We start from the raw sequence: 22,901 nt of genomic DNA, 5'->3' as shown, positions 1-22,901 counted from the left end.
TGTGAGCTCTCACTGATGGACTGCACAGAACGTTAAATGTGTGTGTCAACTTTCACCTCGCTGTCGCCACAGGAGCGGAACACATCACCGCTCCCCCAAAAGACCCGTCTCCCCTCGCAGGGGTTTACATCCAGCACTCAAGCTGCTGGGTCATGTGACTCCAACCGAGTGGCGGTACGTGACGTGCTTGGCTCAGAAAATAATCTTGTCCTGCCTAAAAAAGATGTTACCTTGAAGTTATTGCACAAGTGAGGCACGTCGTGTGGGTCCAGGACCTTTTTGCTATTTGCATTATCGTGAAGTTTTAAAGCCGGAGCTCAGTCAGATTTACTGTGAGGGGATTTGTCTGTGGGGTGTGCGCTGGGTTGGGGAGGTTAAAACAACACCGGCCAGATAGCGGCTGATTCCGGCAGCCTTCTGGTCCAGGCCTGACGCAGCCCGAGAATGGACGACATAAAAGCCTGTCAAGGTGCAGTAAGCTGGACCTCTTGGGTGCAGGAGGGGAATTCTTCCCACATCTGCAGATGCCATCACTGGCAAATAAGATATACAACACACAAATAACCAATCCTGGAGACCTGAGAAGGAAAAAAGAGATGGAATGAATTGCTGAAATGCAAAAACGTTTTTCTCCATTGATAAAAACAATATTTTTCCATACCAAGGCTCATGCTCTAAAACAATTAACACACTCGTTAACTGAGTTTAACTTTTTTTTTTTTTTTTTTTTTTTTTTAAACTGAGTTTAACTGAATTTAATACCAAGGGAAATCCACACTGGAATACCAATATGGAAATCCATTTTCCCCAAAACTCTTCAGTCCATTAAAGCGGATTCTGTTGACCTAAATTCAGAACAACACTAATTTGAAGTTATTTTTTTTTGACATCTGACTTTAATCTCTGATAAGACATCAACAGCGGACAACTGTTTTCCATGTCTAACTGTAAGATCACTTCTACACAATATAATGGTCAAAACAAAAAAAAAAACATGTGTGGAAGCTTTGTGGGAAATCTAGGTTGATAAAATGTGAAATCTTACACAGGAAATAACTAAAAGATATGATTTTAAGAAACTTGCCGAATACCAACTTTTAATATCATCTAAATGGAAATAACTGAAAAAAATTGTGTTATTACGTGTTAAATCGTGTTATTACGTATACCATGTGGGGCCTATGGACCTGACCTGCACTAGCATGTATGTGTGTGAGTGTGCGTGTGTGTGCGTGTGCACGCGTGTGTGCGTGTGTGTGTGTGCGTGTAATGTATGTGCGTGCGTGTGTGTGTGTGTGTGTGGAGCGTGTGTGGTGCGCGTGTATGTGTGTATGTGTGTGTGTGTGTGTGTGTTGATGGGTTAGGGGATATCTGTGATGGGAGTGATGTCAAATGGTAAGTATAAAAGCAGAGGAGGAGCAGAGCATCACACACACTCACACACACTCACTCATGCTGGTGTCTACCTCAGTGCTGTAAACTTCCAGCACATCCAGCCTGACGAGGACCCGAGGACTAGACGCAGCACAGGGCTTCTCTTGGGCTCAACGACGAGGACCCGAGGACTGGACACAGCACAGGGCTTCTCTTGCGACCCGAGGACTGGACACAGCACAGGGCTTCTCTTGCGACCCGAGGACTGGACACAGCACAGGGCTTCTCTTGGGCTCAACATTTAGTTTTTCCCCTCGTCAAGTTGGCTGGCTCTTTGGGGAGAAGGGGACGACATGCTTTGGATTCTGCCTCTCAGCATAGTGCTCTCCCAGTGCCACTCCGCAGTGTCGGGACAAAGAGGTAAGAAAACAAATTGTTTCTTTGGAAGAACTTTTTTTTCTGATACTAGCTTGGGTCATATTGGGTAGAAAATATATTCAGTGAAGTAATGACAGCAGCAACGGTGAAAAAAGGGTTTTGAAATGGCTCAAAATGGAGACCATAATTGTATGTAGCACAAATAATACTGAGATTTATTCCTTAGAAATCAAGTGAGAGTTACATTGACCTCTAAATGAACAAAAGGGATTCATTTCTACCATTCTCACTATTGGAAGGTTACAAAAATAATTACTGAAATGACCTTTCCAAACATAATATTTGAATGTGACTTTTACAAACAGTTAAAGTATATAGTTTCAGTATATTTGGTTGGCTTTTGTTACGAGGGGAAGACTCTTCCGGTGTGCCATTTGTGAGGCTGGCGTGTGTGTGTGTTTGTTTATGTGTGTGTGTGTGTGTGCCATTTGTGAGGCTGGGCAGCAGCAGCAGCTTCTGTGTTTTCAGTAGCAGTTTGTGAGCCCTTGAGTTTATGCTGGGAATTCATTTGGAAAACACAGAATCAGCTAATGGAAAGAGCACACTGAGCCTTCTGTGCCCAGGGGGGTTAAGGGCCTGACAGCTCCCTGGGTGTGTGTGTGTGTGTCTGTGTGTGTGTGTGTGTGTGTGCGTGTGTGTGTGTGTATGTATGTGCGTGTGTGTGTGTGTGGTGTGTGTGTGCGTGTGTGTGTGTGTGTACGTCTGTGTGTGTGTGTGTATGTGCGTGTGTGTGTGTGTGTACGTCTGTGTGTGTGTGTATGTGTATGTACGTCTGTGTGTATGTGTGTGTGTGTGTGTGTGTGTGTGGGTGTGTGTGTGTGAGTCGGGGTGCGGGGCATGACAGCTCCCTGGGTGTGTACGTCTGTGTGTGTGTGTATGTTTGTGTGTGTGTGTGTGTGTGTGTGTGTACGTCTGTGTGTGTATGTGTATGTGCGTGTGTGTGTACGTCTGTGTGTGTGTGTATGTGTATGTACGTCTGTGTGTATGTGTGTGTGTGTGTGTGTGTGTGGGTGTGTGTGTGTGAGTTGGGGTGCAGGGCATGACAGGTCAATCACTGTTGCTGGGGTGCTGAGGTGTGCCCCTGTTCCGCCCCTTCACCCCCCTCATCTGGGAACAAACTCACCACAACTGCCCAGGGGGACAGAGAACACCCGTAAATCCCCACTCTTGTCAAGAAAGACAAACAGCAGCAGACGACTCGAGCATGGCCCCAAGTTACACTCTTCCTGTCTTCTCTGATGGAGACCTCCAGTTTCACACCGTTTGCACACAACGGAAGCCTCGCAGTGATTGTTATTTCAAATGTTTTGTGGCTGTTGTAAAAAGAAGATGTGAGGTGTGGAGCTCCAGCGGCCAGCCAGCACTGCCAGCTCTAGCTGCTCGATGTACAGAGGGGGAGTGAGTTTTTTTAATGGACATGGGCAGATGGACTAACCACCCCTGCAGAAGTCATTTCGCCTGCTGCTGCACTCACTGATAGATGGCTGTCCAAAAGATCAGCAGGTTGGGTTAAAAATGTACGCCAAAGAAATGCAATCCCTTAGACACAAATGTATCTCCAAAAGAGTGGGGTGTACCACACACACTGTTACACAAACACACACACACACACACAGTCACACTGGACATACACACATACACAAACACACACACACACACACACACACACATGCATACATCCTCCCAATGTGTGTATCAAATAGACATCTCCGTCATCTACCTCCAGAATGTTCCAAATTAAATAGGCAGATTTGCAAACAAAAAAAGAATAAAAAGAAACCTGCAGTCCCGACCTGTCAACATATGGACATATAAGCAAATCCATTTGGCAGGCAGGGTGATGTCATCTTTTACATTTTAATTATGCAACTGTTTATTTGTGTGGTACATGATCAATAAACATATAACTATCTATGGGAGTTGACCTGTGCTATTTTTGGATGCAGATGGGGAAATCATTAATCAAATCAAGGGAACCAATCAAGCCCTGGCCGAGATCAAGGAACTTCTGAAGCAACAGGTAAACCTCCACGCCAATCCCTGCTGGCTCGCCATGCGAGCTGTTTTCTGATCGCTTTAACAGACAGCGTCCCGTGACCGCTGATGTGCCGCGTGTGAGTGACTCTCTGTCCCTCTGCCCTCTTTCAGATCCATGAGATCGTTTTTCTCAAGAACACGGTGATGGAGTGCGAAGCTTGTGGTGAGTGGTGATGAAGTGTGTTCACCAGGCTGCCTTCCCAGCATGCATCTAGGAAATGTGTCTTATAGAATCTAAACAGAACACTGTGGTCTGACATAGAGGCCTTATGAAGATAATCTGTTGATTTAGGCCACTGAGTCAGTTTTGAAGCATTCATGTTCCATAAGACAGAAAATGAAAGGTAGACAAAATTCAATATCCAGAGGTATAATGTTGATCTGAGAAAGCATTAAATAAAATTTCAAGAATCAGAATAGGTGAAAGAAATTGTTCAATTGTTAGTATTCAGGGGGAACAAACAACCCCTCCAATCTACTGAAAATGTCAAACTATGATTAGTTAGCCTTTCACCATCCTATTCAAAAAGATGGAATAGACTTAGGAAAAAAAGCAACAGCTTGTCCCCCCTCCTCCAGCGATGCGTGGTGTGGATCCTCCCCGAGCCTCCTGTGACCCAAACCCCTGCCACCCCGGGGTCAAGTGTACCGAGACGCCAAACGGCATCGAATGTGGACCCTGCCCCGACGGCATGGTGGGCAATGGAACCCACTGCACAGATGTGGACGAGGTGAGCTGAGACACTGAGCTGACCGGACTGGACAGCAGGATAAGCTAGCTGTGAACAAACTGCATAGTGCTAATAGTGATCGCTGTTTCACCAATCATGTTGTGTATGGACTATTTGTTTTCATGTAAATATCAGAGATTGATGTGTTTTCTTTTCTACTAAATGCCGTCAATTGCCCAAGACATGACAGTGTCATGCATCAGGTTTTAACATCAGTGATGCTACCCAAATGCTTTTATTATGATTCAGTAGTGAGCATTACATAAGCTTAATTGTTCTCTGTTGCATCGCTGCATTGTGTCTCTTAAGGATGTTTATTAAGCATGTATCTGTGCTGTGCTGACGTGTGCAGTGTGCCGTGATGCCGTGTCACATGGGCGTGCGCTGCATCAACACCTCCCCAGGGTTCCGCTGTGGCCCCTGTCCGGCGGGATACATGGGCCCCCAGGTCTACGGCGTCGGACTCGCCTACGCCATGTCCAACAGACAGGTTGGGCTCTACTCCTCTCATGAAGAGATTTCAAAGCAGCCAACAAGTGTTCTAGAGATGGATTAATCCTCTTGGTTTTGTTTGTTTTTTTGAGCAGGTCTGCAAAGACATTGACGAATGTGAAGTTGCCAACGGTGGCTGCGTACAAAATGCCAACTGCATCAACACACCGGTATGTATGAATGAACATACAGTAACTGAGTTTATTTCTTCGCATGTCCTTGTACACACCAGCTTCATGCCACGCTGTCCCTTGTGTGTGCCAGGGGTCGTACAGGTGTGCCTGTAAGAAAGGGTACATCGGAGACCAGAACAGCGGATGCCAAGCAGAGCGAGGGTGTGGCAATGGCCAGGAAAACCCATGCCACACCAACGCCGACTGCATCTCTCACCAAGATGGAACAATCGAGTGTGTTGTAAGTTTCAGACAGAGGCCATCTTCATTCACTTCTTCATGGAACTCTTACCTGTGACTTGACTGTACCAATGACCTAACAATTCAATTCTTATGACATCACAACTCAGGTCATCTATGATGTAATTTCAATAACTATGACTTCATAATTAATTTCTTATGACCTCACAGTGCAGAATCTATGATGTCACATTGCAATAATTCAATAACTATGACCTCACGGTTATGTCATTATGACTACACAGTCCAGAATTTACAATGTCACATTGCAATAACTATGACCTCACTATTCATTTCGGATGACCTCACAATTTAGTATCTAACTCACATCACCAGGTAACGACAATGTATCTAATCAAGAGATTAACTAACTAATGATGGCAAAGTAACGAATACCAGGTCTGAGTGAGAGCCAAACTTTAACCGTTAACATTTAATGCCATGGATTTCTTTTGCCTTTAGTGTCATGTTGGATGGGCAGGCAATGGTTATTTCTGTGGACCTGATGTTGACATTGATGGCTTCCCAGACCAGAAGTTGCCTTGTGCTGAGACTAACTGCAAAAAGGTGGGGAACAGTTGCTGCTATCTGAGTAATGCACCAACACCAGGACAGAATTATGACCTATGACCTATGACATCATCTAATGGATCAAATGGATTGTGCTGCATTCCACCAGGATAACTGTCAGACGGTACCCAACTCTGGACAAGAGGACGTGGACAAAGATGGCATCGGAGACACATGTGACGACGATGCAGATGGTGATGAAATTCCCAACACACAGGTAAGTCACACACTCACCAGAGAGGTCAGTCAGTCACACACTCACCAGAGAGGTCAGTCAGTCACACACTCACCAGAGAGGTCAGTCAGTCACACTCTCACCAGAGAGGTCAGTCAGTCACATACTCACCGTGATAGTGACAGTGACACTGCAGAGATCTGGCATGAAGTGACCCATAAGCCAGATTGCTGTAGCTGTGCTGCTGATAAGGAAGGAAGCACTGGTCTCTCCTGTTAGTGATCATGCTGACCCTGTAGGAAGCACTGGTCTCTCCTGTTAGTGATCATGCTGACCCTGAAGGAAGCACTGGTCTCTCCTGTTAGTGATCATGCTGACCCTGTAGGAACCACTGGTCTCTCCTGTTAGTGATCATGCTGACCCTGAAGCTGTGTTCTGGCAGGACAACTGTGTGCTCGTGCCAAACGTGAACCAGCGCAACGTGGACCAGGACGACTTCGGCGACGCCTGTGACAACTGCCGCCTGGTGAAGAACGATGACCAGCGGGACACCGACGGAGACGGCAGGGGCGACGAGTGTGACGACGACATCGACGGAGACGGTAGGTCTGGACAACCCACACAAAACCACTGGAGCCCATCTGGTGCGGATCTGGAGCGGATCTGGGCCTGAGGTCACCTGTGAATCCTGAGGTCATCTGCAACCTTTCTGACCCCCAGGTATCAAGAACGAGCAGGACAACTGTAAAAAGACGCATAATGTTGATCAGAAGGACAGAGACAGAGACGGCGTTGGAGACGCATGTGACAGCTGTCCTTACGTCCCCAACCCTGACCAGGTGTCCAACTCACACACACACACTCACACACACACACACACATACACACACACACACACACACATACACGCACACACACACACACACAGACACATACACATACACACACACACATACACGCACACACACACACACACAGACACATACACATACACACACACATTCACACACACACACACACACACATTTACGCACACTTGAACTTCACATCAAGTTCATCTCGTGCTAATACACAAAAACATATTAATATAAAAAGAACAGGGTATGAAATGACATAGTGCATGGTACCCAGAGAAACAGTTCTTACAGTAGTGTGTGCTAAACAGTTTTTAAATTAGTGTGTGTTATGAAACAGCTCTTACAGCAGTGTGTGCTATGAAACAGTTCTTACAGCAGTGTGTGCTATGAAACAGCTCTTACAGCAGTGTGTGCTATGAAACAGCTCTTACAGTGTGTGTGCTATGAAACAATTCTTACAGTGTGTGTGCTATGAAACAGCTCTTACAGTAGTGTGTGCTACACTGCTGCAGTATATGTGGATATTATCCAGCCTATTCATACGTAGGAGCAGCAAACATCATAACGCATCTAGAAGTCTTTCCTCTTCTGTGTGCACCATGTGTAACCTCACTCTCCAAACATCATAACGCATCTAGAAGTCTTTCCTCTTCTGTGTGCACCATGTGTAACCTCACTCTCCTCTCCACAGCTCGATAAGGACAACGACCTGATTGGGGACCCTTGTGACACCAATAAGGACAGGTAGGCTCTCATGATGGACAGGACAGGTATGCTCTCATGCTGGACAGGTAGGCTCTCATGCTGGACAGGTAGGCTCCCATGCTGGACAGGTACGCTCTCATGCTGGACAGGACAGGTAGGCTCTCACGCTGGACAGGTAGGCTCTCATGCTGGACAGGTGTGCTCTCATGCTGGACAGGACAGGTAGGCTCTCATGCTGGACAGGACAGGTAGGCTCTCATGCTGGACAGGACAGGACAGGTAGGCTCTCATGCTGGACAGGTGCGCTCTCATGCTGGACAGGACAGGTAGGCTCTCATGCTGGACAGGTAGGCTCTCATGCTGGACAGGACAGGTAGGCTCTCATGCTGGACAGGACAGGACAGGTAGGCTCTCATGCTGGACAGGTAGGTTCTCATACTGGACAGGACAGGTACGCTCTCATGCTGGACAGGTAGGCTCTCATGCTGGACAGGTGCGCTCTCATGCTGGACAGGACAGGTAGGCTCTCATGCTGGACAGGTAGGTTCTCATGATGGACAGGACAGGTAGGCTCTCATGCTGGACAGGTAGGCTCTCATGCAGCAGAGCTGAGTTGACTGTGTCGCTGTGTGAACATCAGGTCTCTGCAACACTGCTGAATCTCAGCAGAAAAAAAGGGGCAGTCGTGGCCTACCGCTTGGGGCTTCGGGCTTGTAACCGAAGGGTTGCCGGTTCGATCCACAACCAGTAGGAACGGCTGAAGTGCCCTTGAGCAAGGCACCTGACCCCTCACTGCTCCCCGAGTGCCGCTGTAGCAAGGCAGCTCACTGCTCCAGGTTAGTGTGTGCTTCACCTCACTGTGTGTTCACTGTGTGCTCTGTGTTTCACTAATTCACAGATGGGATAAATGCAGAGACCAAATTCCTTGTATACGCAAGTATACTTGGCCGAGAGAGAAACCTGATTTACATTTACATTACATTTCATTTACATAAACAGGTCTCTGCAAAAATGCTGGGACTCGCTGATCCCTTTGCTCTTTTATTGTCATCTGTAAACAAGCAGTCACATGATAATCAGTAAAGAAAGTATAAAAAGATGATGACAAAAAGGAAACAGGTCTGAAAAAAAGGACAAAAAGAAAGTCTGTGGTCTGTGTTGATCTCAGTTACACTGTTTCAATAGAGTGCTGTAATGATGACCCTGTGTGTGTGTGTGTGTGTGTGTGTGTGTGTGTGTTCCACGGGAATCTCTGTCCAGCGATGGCGATGGGCACCAGGACTCCCGGGATAACTGCCCAGCCGTCATCAACAGCTCTCAGCTGGACACTGATCGGGACGGCCTCGGGGACGAGTGTGACGACGATGACGATAATGACGGGATCCCCGACCTCATCCCCCCCGGCCCTGACAACTGTCGCCTGGTCCCAAACCCCCTGCAGGAGGACTCAGATGGTACATTCCACATGTGGTTCCTATGAGTTATGGCTTTGCAGATTTTAGACTCTTGGACAGCTGCCATGGCAACAACCTCAACCCATAAACAACAGCCGGTCCTTACAGATGGAACATACTTCTCAGGAAGTGATGAAGCAGTGGACTCATTTTAACTCACAAACTCAGGCTAAAGACACTACCTCATTATTTTAATAGTGGACCTACTCCACCTAACACTTTTTATCTTTAAATGTGGTTAAAATGTTACACTATGTAAAAATAAGTTAGTATAGTATGAACAGATATGTTACAGACATTTACATGCATCTTGTTAAAATACATTTTCATATAAAATAACCGTAGAATTGTGTAGAATGTACAGATGTGTTTCAGACCTCTTTCCCACATTTGGCTTTGTGCTTCTGTCTGGTTCTGTAGGGGATGGAATTGGCAATTTGTGTGAGAATGACTACGACAACGATACCTTCATCGATAAATATGACGACTGCCCAGAGAATGCCGAGGTCACGCTGACAGACTTCCGGGCCTTCCAGACCGTGGTGCTAGACCCTGAGGGCGACGCTCAGATAGACCCCAACTGGGTCGTCCTCAATCAGGTCCAGTTTACACTTGTAGTCCAAAGATTTTGTTTGTTCATTCTTTGACTTTTTATTGAAATGATCTCTTGAACCTTTCAACAGGGCAGAGAGATTGTTCAGACCATGAACAGTGATCCAGGCCTGGCTGTTGGTGAGATATCGAACTCTGTGATTCTGACAAAGTTGTAACACTCCAAAAAAGACAAAAAAGAAAAGCCGTCAGTGTTCTCAGTTATGACACAGAGGACATGTGCAACATGCACCCCTCTCTGCTCTCCTCACCTGATAGGTTACACTGCATTCAACGGCGTCGACTTTGAGGGGACGTTTCACGTGAACACAGTGACCGATGATGACTATGCAGGCTTCATCTTCGGCTACCAGGACTCGTCCAGTTTCTACGTGGTCATGTGGAAGCAGGTGGAGCAGATCTACTGGCAGGCCAACCCATTCCGAGCCGTGGCTGAGCCAGGCATCCAGCTGAAGGTACGCTACAGTGGGAAACGCCCAAAACGCCCATGGGCCAATTAAAAAAAAGTTCCAAAAAAGAACTGTGAGTGCTATCTTTCACTCATAAAGTTCTAAATGTGAGTGCTATCCTTCACTCATAAAGTTCTAAATAAGAACTGTGAGTGCTATCCTTCACTCATAAAGTTCTAAATGTGAGTGCTATCCTTCACTCATAAAGTTCTAAAAAGGAAAGTTAAAAAAAGAACTGTGAGTGCTATCCTTCACTCATAAAGTTCTAAAGTCAAAGTCAAAGTCAAAGTCAAAGTCAGCTTTTATTGTCAATTTCTTCACATGTTCCAGACATACAAAGAGATCGAAATTACGTTTCTCACTATCCCACGGTGAAGACAAGACATTTTACCAATTTAAGTCCACAGACAAACATAACATTCAAGTAAACAAAAAAGTAAGTAAATAAGTAAATAAGAGGGCACATATAATAATGAAAAAATAAGAGCAGCAACTGAGATAAATAAATAAGAACTGTGAGTGCTATCCTTCACTCATAAAGTTCTAAAAAAGAACTGTGAGCGCTATCTGTCACTCATAAAGTTCTAAAAAAAACTGTGAGTGCTCTCATAAAGTTCTAAAAAAGAAAGTTCTAAAAAAAAACTGTGAGTGCTATATCCTTTACTCATTAAGTTGATATTGACGCTCAGGAGGATTTAGCACCAAACTGATTATACTGAGGTGTTGAATTCGTTAGTCCAGTTGTTTACGTTACAGTGGGCCGATTCAAACACACCTCTCACAAACACCCACCACCACATGTTTACTGGCAGTCAGTGATGGCAGTGCCAGCCGCCAGGGTAAGCTTTGTGTATATAGTCATGACAGAAAAACAAATTGCTTAGACTTTGACCGAAAGAGTGTTTCGCCTTGAACATCTGCACAAGACACGATTGAAGTTGGACTTGGAAACTGATGAAGTAGAAGTTCCCTATGTAGGAGTCCAACAATGTTTTCCTGTAAATGACCAGTCGGCGTTCTTCATGATGATGAGCTGTTCAGACAGCAGACATCCCCACTTTCCCTGTGAGTGACTGGGGCCTCTGTTCCCGGTTACATTTGCATTGAGTCATTTAGCTAACACTCTTATCCCAAACAACATACAAAAAGGAACATTTAAGACGCAGAGCCACTAGGACATGTTAGTGCAGCAATAAGTACTACTCACATGGCCCCAGCTGTGGCACAACTGGCTGGGGCACCTGCACCGTACGCTGGCGACCCGGGTTCGATTCCTGCCCCGAGGTCCTTTCCGGATCCCACCCCGACTCTCTCTCTCAATCACTTCCTGTCATTCTCCACTATCCTGTCGCAAAAAAGCCCAAAAAAATATACTTAAAAAAAAAACATACTACTACACACATAGAGTAGAATAAGAATAAGTTCAAGCAAAGTCAAGTCAAAGAGGATAGTTACAGACGGAAGTCAAAGAGGATAGTTACAGACGGAAGTTCAGTCAAAGAGGATAGTTACAGACGGAAGTTCAGGGATAGTTAGGATTGAGAAGAAGGTTCTGGTAAGTGCTAGATTAGTGCAGTTCCCATCTAACCCACAGTTAGAACATCTTGATTAACAATATGTGTCATTTTTTCATGAGTATCTGGGCCTGTGAGCAGTTCAAACCCCCTGCTAACCTTTTGCCCTGTGTTCTGATCTCTAATCTTTAACCGTGACCCTGATGTGTCCGTCAGGCGGTGAAGTCATCCACAGGACCGGGGGAGAACCTGCGGAACTCACTGTGGCATACGGGCGACACGGCGGACCAGGTGAAACTCCTGTGGAAGGACTCACGCAACGTTGGCTGGAAGGACAAGACCTCTTACCGTTGGTTCCTCCAACACAGGCCCACGGAGGGCTACATCAGGTACTCAATTACTACACCATCAGGTGAGCTACATCAGGTACTCAATTACTACACCATCAGGTACTCAATTACTACACCATCAGGTGAGCTACATCAGGTGAGCTACATCAGGTACTCAATTACTACACCATCAGGTGAGCTACATCAGGTACTCAATCACTACACCATCAGGAGAGCTACATCAGGTACTCAATTACTACACCATCAGGTACTCAATTACTACACCATCAGGTGAGCTACATCAGGTACTCAATCACGACACCATCAGGTACTCAATCACTACACCATCAGGTGAGCTACATCAGGTACTCAATTACTACACCATCAGATACTCAATTACTACACCATCAGGTGAGCTACATCAGGTACTCAATTACTACACAGTCAGGAGAGCTACATCAGGTACTCAATCACTACACCATCAGGTACTCAATTACTACACCATCAGGTACTCAATTACTACACAGTCAGGAGAGCTACATCAGGTACTCAATCACTACACCATCAGGTACTCAATTACTACACAGTCAGGAGAGCTACATCAGGTACTCAATTACTACACAGTCAGGAGAGCTACATCAGGTACTCAATTACTACACCATCAGGTACTCAATTACTACACAGTCAGGTGAGCTACATCAGGTACTCAATTACTACACCATCAGGTACTCAATTACTACACAGTCAGGTGAGCTACATCAGGTACTCAATTACTACACAGTCAGGTGAGCTACATCAGGTACTCAATCACTACACAGTCAGGAGAGCTACATCAGGTACTCAATTACTACACAGTCAGGTGAGCTACATCAGGTACTCAATCACTACACCATCAGGAGAGCTACATCAGGTACTCAATTACTACACCATCAGGTACTCAATTACTACACCATCAGGTACTCAATTACTACAGTCAGGTGAGCTACATCAGGTACTCAATTACTACACAGTCAGGAGAGCTACATCAGGTACTCAATCACTACACCATCAGGAGAGCTACATCAGGTACTCAATTACTACACCATCAGGTACTCAATCACTACACCGTCAGGAGAGCTACATCAGGTACTCAATTACTACACAGTCAGGTGAGCTACATCAGGTACTCAATCACTACACAGTCAGGAGAGCTACATCAGGTACTCAATCACTACACAGTCAGGAGAGCTACATCAGGTAGACTACTCAATCACTACACCATCAGGTACTCAATAACTACACAGGAATGTAACAATTTAAATACCAGTATCTGTTTAATGTGTGTGTGTGTGTTCAGGGTTCGTTTCTACGAGGGCCCTCAGATGGTGGCAGACACAGGTATCATCATCGACACCACCATGAGGGGCGGCAGGCTCGGGGTCTTCTGCTTCTCACAGGAGAACATCATCTGGGCCAACCTGCGCTACAGATGCAACGGTGAGAATCGGCACCACCAGTTAAAACACCACCAAGCTAGTTAAAACACCACCAGCTAGGCTAAAACACCACCAAGCTAGTTAAAACACCACCAGCTAGGATAAAACACCAACTAGTTAAAAAACACCACCAGCTGGGCTAAAACACCACCAGCTAGTTAAAACACCACTAACTAGTTAAAACAACACCAGCTGGTCTAAAACACCACCAGCTGGGCTAAAACACCACCAGCTAGTTAAAACACCACTAACTAGTTAAAACAACACCAGCTGGTCTAAAACACCACCAGATAGGCTAAAACACCCCTAGCTAGGCTAAAACACCACCAGATAGGCTAAAATACCACCAGATAGGTTAAAACACCACCAGCTAGTTAAAACACCACCAGCTAGGCTAAAACACCAACTAGTTAAAACACCACCAACTAGTTAAAACACCACCAGCTGGTCTAAAACACCACCAGATAGGCTAAAACACCCCTAGCTAGGCTAAATCACCACCAGATAGGCTAAAATACCATCAGATAGGTTAAAACACCCCCAGCTAGGCTAAAACACCATCCATCAGGTGAAAACTCAAACAGCTAGTTAAAGAAGCCCTATGCAGGTCTGGTTATTCCTTCGCTGTTTCTGGGTTTTTTGCCGGATTTGGGCTCGCATTTTTCACGACATAGCTCCCCCTGCAGCTTCAGTAGCAAGTGACTGCTACGCTAAACCCCCACTAACTAGCGAGCTAGCCATCAAGAAACCAAGCTAAACACATACAGGGCTCACAATAAAACGGTCGAAACACATTGTTATCAAACCACCTTACAAAAACGAAGTTCACCCAAGGGTAGGCTACTTACAATTTCAACAGCAACAAAGCCAAGTCGGCGTCCGTTTTGCAGTCTTCTTAGAAACTACAATCTGACTACATTTTCGAGGCGCGATTGGATACTTCCGCTGAGTCACATCCGGATTTACCCGGTCCGGGTTCAGAAAGTTGCATATTCGTTTTTTCCACAGAGAAGCGATAGGATGAGACTAAGCACCCACCAAACAACCCAGAAAGTGTTGTAGAACCATCAGAACGACTCTCAACCTGCATAATTAAGGTCATTTTTGCTAAAATTGTTGCATAGGGCTTCTTTAAAGCACTTGACTAGGCCTTTCACAACACTTTATCTATCGGATGTGTTTGCCCAAGGCGTCATACTGAGTGCCCCACCTACTGTGATTTCCCTTACTGTTAGTTAACATGCCCATCACATCACACTGAGCACACATTTAGCCAATGCCATGCTCATGTCACACACCAATTACATATAACACACTAACGTATATGGCCATGCTGACTGCTCAGTTGAATGAAGAAAGGTCATATCAAGGTTATCTAAAATGTCATGTCACCTTAATGTGTCCCACTGTCTTTGTGGTGTGTTCATATTGAGCAAGGTTGTAAACCATGTTTGATAAAAAACCCTGAATGTAAAGTGTGGCTCATTAGTCAGTCAGTGTGAACCCAAACATTCTGTAAACATTGTATATCAATGCTGACATTGATGGTGTATTATTCATGTGAATTAATTGGGATAAACTGATGCTAGGGAAGTAAACTGTCATGCTTTGACCACCGGAGAACAAGCTTATAGTCCTCCACTGGCACACATGGCTCAGACTGAGAGCAGTGGCCCTCTACTCAGACTCTACTGGCCTAATGGACGACACTCACACCTCTTTTGCAGATACGATACCTGAGGACTTTGAAAGATTCCGGACTGAACAGGTGCAGCTGACCTTCTGATCACCGAGGGGCGCCTCTGCAAGAGTCCTTCCGTCAGCAATACATTCCACTAACAGGAACCAATCACACCAGCGGCGGTGGAACCCACCATGAGCAAACAGTCCTGCCACTCTAATCAGCTTCCCTAGAGAGCGGCACTCGAGAACACGCCTCAGCGCAGCACCGTAAAGGACATCTGAATGTCGCCCCCCCCCCACACACACACACACACTCTGTCCCCACCCTGTCCAGCACGGTCACGTCTGTATGAAGTGTACAATGAGTATCTACATATTTCAGTGCCTGTGATGTCATACAGTCCAGGGTATGCCTGAGTTATGATTTGTTTGACATCAACGTTTTAGTTAATATTGGGATATGAAATAAAGGGCTTTACAGGTCTTTGATTTTGACTATTGATTTAAGAAGCTATTGTTAATGAAGAGATTAGTTGTTAATGAATGTAATGATGTGTGTAGGCCTATTACAAAAGCTATAGAACAATAGGGTATGTGCGACTACAATACTGTTACACTTGGAGACGTTATGTATTGCTCATGTGAGATTAAAATGAGACTGAAAGATTTCAACAAGGTGTCTATTTGCCTGGTCTAGCAAGGCGATCTATGCTGGAGGACCAATACCAAGGTTCATGTATAAATGGAGTCATTCGCTTGTTTAGCAAAGTCAGTGTGAGGGAAAAAAAATATTTTATGTGAATGACTAGATAAATAAAATATAAACGAAATATTTGTTTGTATGCACCTCTGGAAATGACTAGTGCAGGTGCTGGAGACACAAACATGCACAGGTACTTCAAATATATTTTAAAAAACACATACAGAAATACAGATTACAAAATAGAAATCGGAGAACAAGGACATCTGGTACATAGCTCAAACACCATGCAGAGTCACAGCATACATATGAAAACGCCCCTGGACAGAGTCCATTGAGAGACTATATACAAAGGGAAGGTGCCTTCCAGAGTAGTGTTTTTTATCAAGAACATCACACAGACATGGAGAACATGAGGCAGGTACAGCAACAGAGGTCAGAGGTCAGCCACACAGCGATCGTCCAGCTGAGTGGGGATAGAAGGGGAAAGCTGCCGGACGATGAGAAACGTTTGGATAGAAACATTCTCAATCTTATTTACGCCATGAGAAAAAAACGAACAAACAAACAAAAACGTAAACAAGCCGCATTTACAGCACAAACCAAATGACCACGGAGAAGTTTAAGAGCATCCTTTAATGAGAAGTTTAAGTGCATCCTTTAATGTCAAGAAATCAGAAGCAGGTTTGCATTTACATCGTTACTTTCAATGTCCACCAGGTGGCGGTACAGGAGCTTCAGCACAATGAGAACAGAGAAGGGCGTCATTGTCAGGTTGTGTTGTTGTTGTTGTTTTGGGGAGAAGGGGGAAAAAGGCAGATGACATTTCGCACCAGAGTTTTCCAAGCGCTCCATCCCATAATTCACACCTCTGGAGCGCTGCCACCAAGGGACGCATTTCTCTTTTGTGTGAGCGTGTGTGTGTGTGTGTGTTTGCTTGCGTTTCTTTTCTCTTACAGTTTGAGTACTTTTCCAGGTGATCAAAGAGAAATGAGGCCGTTCAAACACAGGAGTCAAGCACCTGCTTTCCCAGGTAAGGGTCAAGCACCTGCTTTCCCAGGTAACAGCCACCTCTGGGCACCCTGTTCACTTCAGGAGGACCCTCTCTCTGATGTAGGTTTCTCTCATTAAGGCCGGGTGGAGGGGGTTCACTTTGCAACATCAATCTCTGAACCTACTCACCTTAGGCTTAGAGTTTATATATATATATATATATATATACCTACCTACCGACTTCACTTGGACCAAACACAAAGAAGCCCTCATTCACACATGACATCAAACACTACCCTCCAACACAGAGAGCAACGCCACCTAACGTGGGCACTACCCTCCAACACAGAGAGCAACGCCACCTCTCTGTCCACCAGGGATAAATAGATCAGCATCCTACACTTCATAGACATTATCGTACACCACACAAGAGTGGACAGAGCCCTTTCAGATGTCGCATTGAGAAGTGCCCGGCGTCCGTGTTAGTAATGTCCCCCTCTCTGCTCTCCAGGCGTCCCAGACGCCTACAGCGGCCATCCAGGAGCGCCCCAACACCTGACCGTCCCACCTGTGTGCACCTTGATATAGCTCAACAGTCTGCGCTGAGGTCGGAACAGTCCCAGGTTTTAATGAAGCCAAGTGATAAAGTGCAAAAACAACAACTCACAAAAAGAAACAAGGTACAAGAGCAAAACCGAGGATCTAGCACGGAACAAGACTCGGAACCGAAAACGGAACAAGACTCAGAAACGAACACAGAACCAGACCTAGAGTCCAGGGAGGGAGGGGGGGAGCGGTTGGGAATGGGTGAACGGTGGGGGATGGGTGAAGTCTCAGAGCTACCGAAGGGGGGGGGGGGGGGGGCAGGGTGTGGGCAGGTGTGCGCAGTGGGGAGCAGGGTGTGGGCAGGTGTGCACCTTGGGGAGCAGGGTGTGGGCAGGTGTGCACCTTGGGGAGCAGGGAGTGGGCAGGTGTGCACCTTGGGGAGCAGGGAGGCATTCCATGGTGGGTAGCGGGTAGTGCGGAGTGGGCACCTTGGGGAGTGGGCAGGTGTGCTCGGTGGGGAGGCATAGAGTGGGGAGTGGGCAGGTGTGGGTAGTGGGCAAGTGTGGGCAGTGGGTAGTGGGCAGGTGTGGGCAGTGGGTAGGTGTGGGCAGGCATAGAGCAGGGGAGACGGGGGTCCAGACTACCAACATGCATGACCTCGTCACAGCCAACGGGAACTGCATGGAAGCAGGGAAAAATACACACCAAACGTGCCAAATAAAACTTTGGTCCAGCTTGGGGCTTCCAAAGGCGGTCGAACATTTTGGTGTGTGTGTGTGTGTGTGTGTGTGTGTGTGTGTGTAAGGAGTACATTCTACTTCCAGCTCAGCTCTGGGGAAACTAAATGGGTGAGGGGATCTAACTCATGCACACTGCACCTCCTCCAGCAACCAGCAGGGGTCAGAGTTCATCAGGAGTTGTAGGCTTTCAAAAATAACAACCGGCATTTGCTTTGTCTGTTTTTTAACTGTGTTTTTTTTGTCATGCAGTCTTCATGTTTTACCAGTAACCTTTATGTACAATGCTTGCCAGAAATTTACCCTGGCAGAGAAATAAAAGAGAGATATATCTAAACTACAAAAAAGGAAATCCTCCTTTTTCTTGAGTTACTACTCCCGTTCTACCCCAGTAGGACACCAGCAAGAAAGGTGCCGACAGAGGGAATGCATCATCGAGTCTCCAACTGAACGAATTCATAATCTCGATATAAACAATGCAGATCATACATTTAGTTTCAAACTGACAACAAAGGCCTAGAACAGCACTTGCAAGCCTCCCGTAGTGAGAGCGCTCTCTGTCAGTAAACGTCGTTAATGCATCTCCGGTACGTTCTCCATGACGCTGTGTTCCTAACTAGACTTGGCTCAATGATAATGTTGATCTTTTTGCATAAGTTCATCTGTCAGAAAAAAAAACACAAAGCCACAAAACATACAAATCTGTAGTCCACACAAAACAACAGTGTGATTCCTGTACATCTTATACACCGCAAACATGACCCAGTTAGGGAACTGAAAAGAAAGCAGTAAAGAGCATATTAGTGGCTAGGGAGGGTAAGGATATAAAGAAGTGAACTGACTCAGAGTAATACTCATCACCGGAGTAGTACCCTCCCCTCGCTTGCTCTTGCTGCGTGGGACTTAGTAAAACCACTGTTTAGAAACAGCACAATACATTGGCCATTGAAGAATTCATCAACAAATACAGTTTTAAAATCAACATTGACCACAACGGTAACAGCAGTTCAACATCTAAAAACAACGATAAAACAGAAAACAGAAAAAAAGAGAGAAAAAAAAAAAAGGTTTAGGTTTCCTACACTTATAAAAGACATCGGTCAAAGTCAAACCACACTGCAGAACAGAGAACAGCATCTTGTTCATGTAAGGCAAAATCAGCATCTTTCACAGTGGTGGGTTATGATAGCCATCCTGCCCCCTGTCCCCCCACCCCACCCCACCCCCTTCCTCCTCTGGTCCTCAGACACCTTGGTGAGCAAGCTGTCTGTGTGTGCATGATAGTTGGATAGATATCTACATAACTAGCTAACCAAAGCTGTCTGTGTGCATGATGGATGGATAGATAGCTACATAGCTAGCTAACCAAAGGGAACGCATGGGACCCGGCCTCTCTAGCTAGCTAACCATGGGACCCGGCCTGTCTAGCTAGCTAACCAAAGGGAACGCATGGGACCCGGCCTCTCTAGCTAGCTAACCAAAGGAAGCGCATGGGACCCGGTATCTCTAGCTAGCTAACCAAAGGGAACGACATGGGACCCGGCCTCTCTAGTTAGCTAACCAAACGAAGCGCATGGGACCCGGTCTCTCTAGCTAGCTAACCAAAGGGAGCGCATGGGATGCGGCCTATCTAGCTAGCTAACGAAAGGGAACTACATGGGACCCGGCCTCTTTAGCTAGCTAATCAAAGGGAGCGCATGGGACCAGCTAGCTAACCAAAGGGAACTACATGGGACCGGCTTCTCTCCTCTTGGCACATTATCATAACGTTTGGTGCTGAAGAGGAATTCTACAGAGCTACAGGTCAACCAATCACAAGCAGTCACTACAGCATCAGCCCCGTCCACTACACATCTTGTGCACTTGACATCGCATCACAACCCACGAGCAAAGTGTTTGGGGAGGTCTAGTACTCCTTATAAACAAATAAATATTCAATAAATAAAATAAATAACTACACAAACAAACATGAACAGTCGAATAAATACACATTTACACATTTTTTAAAAGTGCACCAATGGGTGTGGAAAACCAGTAGGCCAGTGGGCAATTTGGCAACCTATGTAATAAAAGTGTAAACAAAAAAATAAACAGGTAAACAGACACACAAGTAAATAAATAATAAATACATATAAAATAAACAAAACTATGAATCATGACACCAAAGCAGTAACCAGGACAGCGGTGGCCACTGTAACTCTTGATATGATGTCAGTGACGCAGCTGAAAAACGCTACTGTTGTCTCCATGGCAACGCAGATGAGGCAGAGATGGCATGACACATGGCAGTGACTTCACACATTCTCTCCAAACAAAAACAAACAAACAAGAACAAAAAACACACAAACATTAGGGTGGAGCAGCAGTGTATGACGGCATCTCTGCCACGGGGCATCACTGGCGTGGACTGCAGCAATGTCCACACGCTGGCCAAAGGTGTCGGACCACCCCGGTCACCCAAATGGTTTTTGGTAGCATGCCATCACAAACAACATGTGGATGAGGACCATAAAACTGGGTAGGGAAGAGTGTGTGTGTGTGTGTGTGTGTGTGTGTGTGTGTGTGTGTGTGTGTGTGTGTGTGTTTAACTGGACAGCGATGTGACTTCAGCAGGACTCGCCCCTTCCCTCCCCGCGCGTCTCGTCCGTGTGTGCGTGCGTGCTGCGCTGGCGATGGTCACAGCCCGTCCATCTTGAACGTGTCCTCCGTGTGTGTGTGTGTGTGTGTGTGTGTGTGTGTGTGCTGCGCTGGCGATGGTCACAGCCGGTCCATCTTGAACGTGTCCTCCGTGTGTGTGTGTGTGTGTGTGTGTGTGTGTGTGTGTGTGTGTGTGTGTGTGTGTGCGTGCTGCGCTGGCGATGGTCACAGCCGGTCCATCCTGAACGTGTCCTCTGTGGCGGCGTCAGCCAGAACCATGTCTGGGTCGTTGAGCATGTGCAGTCCGTCTAGCGTGAGCGGGTCGATCTTCAGCTCGTCCAGGGGGAACTGAGAGTCCGTGTCAAAGCTGACGTCACCCACGCCCGCCAGGGAGTTGGCCAGCTCTTTGGACAGGCTCGGAGGAGACTCACCCGTCACTGGACCACAGCGGAGAGAGGGGGGTTTAAATCATTAATCGTGAACATCACTGCATTATCATCACATAGATACACAACACAGACGTACCATTATCTGCCAGCTCTGTTCTTGCACCTCTCTACATGTGTATGTAAAATGTAATGTATGTAAAGTATAGACACCATGCCGTACGCCATCAGGGCCAGGGCTCCGAACCGGTTCAAGGAACGAAACCGAAAACGAACGGAATTTTACGAGGAGCGGAAACGGAAACGAAAACAAAATGGTCTTCAACTGTTCCGGAACAGAAACGTTATTCTGAAATCCACAAAACCGGTTAATAATGTTTTTTTTCCGTTCTCTCTATATTTTATAAAATGTCACAAAAGCATATCCTAAGTGTTCTACTTGTTTGATTGTAGGCGAACAGCCTAATAATTTGATTTCTGCAGTTTGAAAAAAAAAAAAAACGAATAAATGGACCTTTGGTCCAAATGTGTATATTTTGTCTTGCTGTTGTATTGTAACCCATCCGTCTGCCACTTCGGATCTTAGGCCAGCTCGTAGTGTAGGCTACTGAAACTGATTTGGAAATTGTTTGTAGCCTATGCGTAATAGCCTATTTTGCCTGTCCACGCCTTGTCGTTTTAAAGTCGGGATTTGAAATGTTTGCGCAATTATAGCCTATTATATGTAGAAGAGTTAAACGGGAAATTTGAGATAGGCCTTGTCAGCAACAGACAGGTTCGTTTTTTTAAACAGGGTTGGAATTATAGTGCAAGCCTTTGAAAATCTCCATATGGATAAAACTTAGGCTACAACCAGGTAAGGAGTTTAGCACGTATCCAGAAATATTTTTGATAAGAAATTATTTATAGGCATAGGTTAGGCCTACAGTAAGTCTGTAGGCTATGGGATGGATAGCCCATCTGAATGTTTTTGGATGCCGCCTGTGATTTATTATTTTTGAACGGAACGTTTGAAAAATAATTTCGTTTTCAAGCCCTGATCAGGGGTGCACACACAGACACTGGCTTGATGCAGCTCATGGATTTCAAATCTGTATTTTTACGCAGCCTTGCCCTGGTGGTTTAACATCTCTAGGAAGCTGTCCACCTCAAGTCTTCACTCACTGGTCAGGATTAGCCACCTGCCTTACATCCACTCCCACGGGCGGCTACATCTCTTCTACAAGATGGCCGACACATCAGATCTGCAGCCGATTAAGGGCCAGCTCAGGGCCAGATCGGATCGTCCTGCCCAGCGACAGCTGACACATTCTGTAGAGCTGGACTGACTGATTGACCAGTGCTCAGGGGAATCTCCCTGGCCATGCTGCTTCTCTAACAAGATGTGTGTGTGTGTGTGTGTGTGTGTGTGTGTGTGTGTGTGTGTGCGCAGAGCGCTCCGCGAATACAATACCTGTGAGAACAATGTTGGGAATGTTGCCATGGTTACTGTATCCTAGCTGCGAGGAGTTCTGGAGCGCGGCGTGGGTTCCACTGAGGCCCATCATGGCCGCCTGCGTGTAGTTGAGCGTGGAGCACTGGCTATACAGGCCAC

The 22,901-nt window shown here is 46.1% G+C and overlaps 2 protein-coding genes across 2 annotated transcripts in view; one reads left to right on the top strand and one right to left on the bottom strand.

Moving 5' to 3' along the window:
• Window positions 1–1,384: 1,384 nt before the first annotated feature.
• On the top strand, window positions 1,385–15,980 carry LOC121724764 (cartilage oligomeric matrix protein). Its single transcript, XM_042111532.1, has 20 exons — window positions 1,385–1,513; window positions 1,638–1,794; window positions 3,759–3,832; window positions 3,961–4,012; window positions 4,429–4,580; window positions 4,933–5,070; window positions 5,168–5,242; window positions 5,337–5,486; window positions 5,948–6,052; window positions 6,165–6,272; window positions 6,673–6,832; window positions 6,951–7,069; window positions 7,779–7,831; window positions 9,053–9,246; window positions 9,667–9,845; window positions 9,930–9,978; window positions 10,117–10,313; window positions 12,038–12,210; window positions 13,487–13,626; window positions 15,353–15,980. Exons 2-20 carry the CDS (start codon window positions 1,728–1,730, stop codon window positions 15,409–15,411), a joined length of 2,244 nt encoding a protein of 747 aa, XP_041967466.1. The 5' UTR covers window positions 1,385–1,513; window positions 1,638–1,727; the 3' UTR covers window positions 15,412–15,980.
• Window positions 15,981–16,626: 646 nt separating this feature from the next.
• Window positions 16,627–22,901, bottom strand: part of crtc1b (CREB regulated transcription coactivator 1b) — a 21,662-nt gene continuing 15,387 nt past the window's right edge. Inside the window, 2 exon segments of the mRNA XM_042111540.1 lie at window positions 16,627–21,358; window positions 22,761–22,901. The exon segment at window positions 22,761–22,901 is cut by the window's right edge and continues 46 nt beyond it. Coding sequence (XP_041967474.1) covers window positions 21,147–21,358; window positions 22,761–22,901 — 353 coding nt within the window. The 3' untranslated portion in view covers window positions 16,627–21,146.

Source organism: Alosa sapidissima, chromosome 12 (genome assembly GCF_018492685.1).
Source record: "Alosa sapidissima isolate fAloSap1 chromosome 12, fAloSap1.pri, whole genome shotgun sequence".
In the NCBI taxonomy this organism is placed as follows: domain Eukaryota; kingdom Metazoa; phylum Chordata; class Actinopteri; order Clupeiformes; family Clupeidae; genus Alosa; species Alosa sapidissima.
This window is presented reverse-complemented; position numbering and strand designations above follow the sequence as displayed.

Bases quoted from the DNA above. Each gene is read 5' to 3' on its own strand.
- LOC121724764 (XM_042111532.1), top strand. From the start codon at position 1,728: ATGCTTTGGATTCTGCCTCTCAGCATAGTGCTCTCCCAGTGCCACTCC. The intron at 4,581-4,932 runs GTGAGCTGAGAC...TGACGTGTGCAG, and splicing joins ACTGCACAGATGTGGACGAG to TGTGCCGTGATGCCGTGTCA. The intron at 5,243-5,336 runs GTATGTATGAAT...TGTGTGTGCCAG, and splicing joins CCAACTGCATCAACACACCG to GGGTCGTACAGGTGTGCCTG.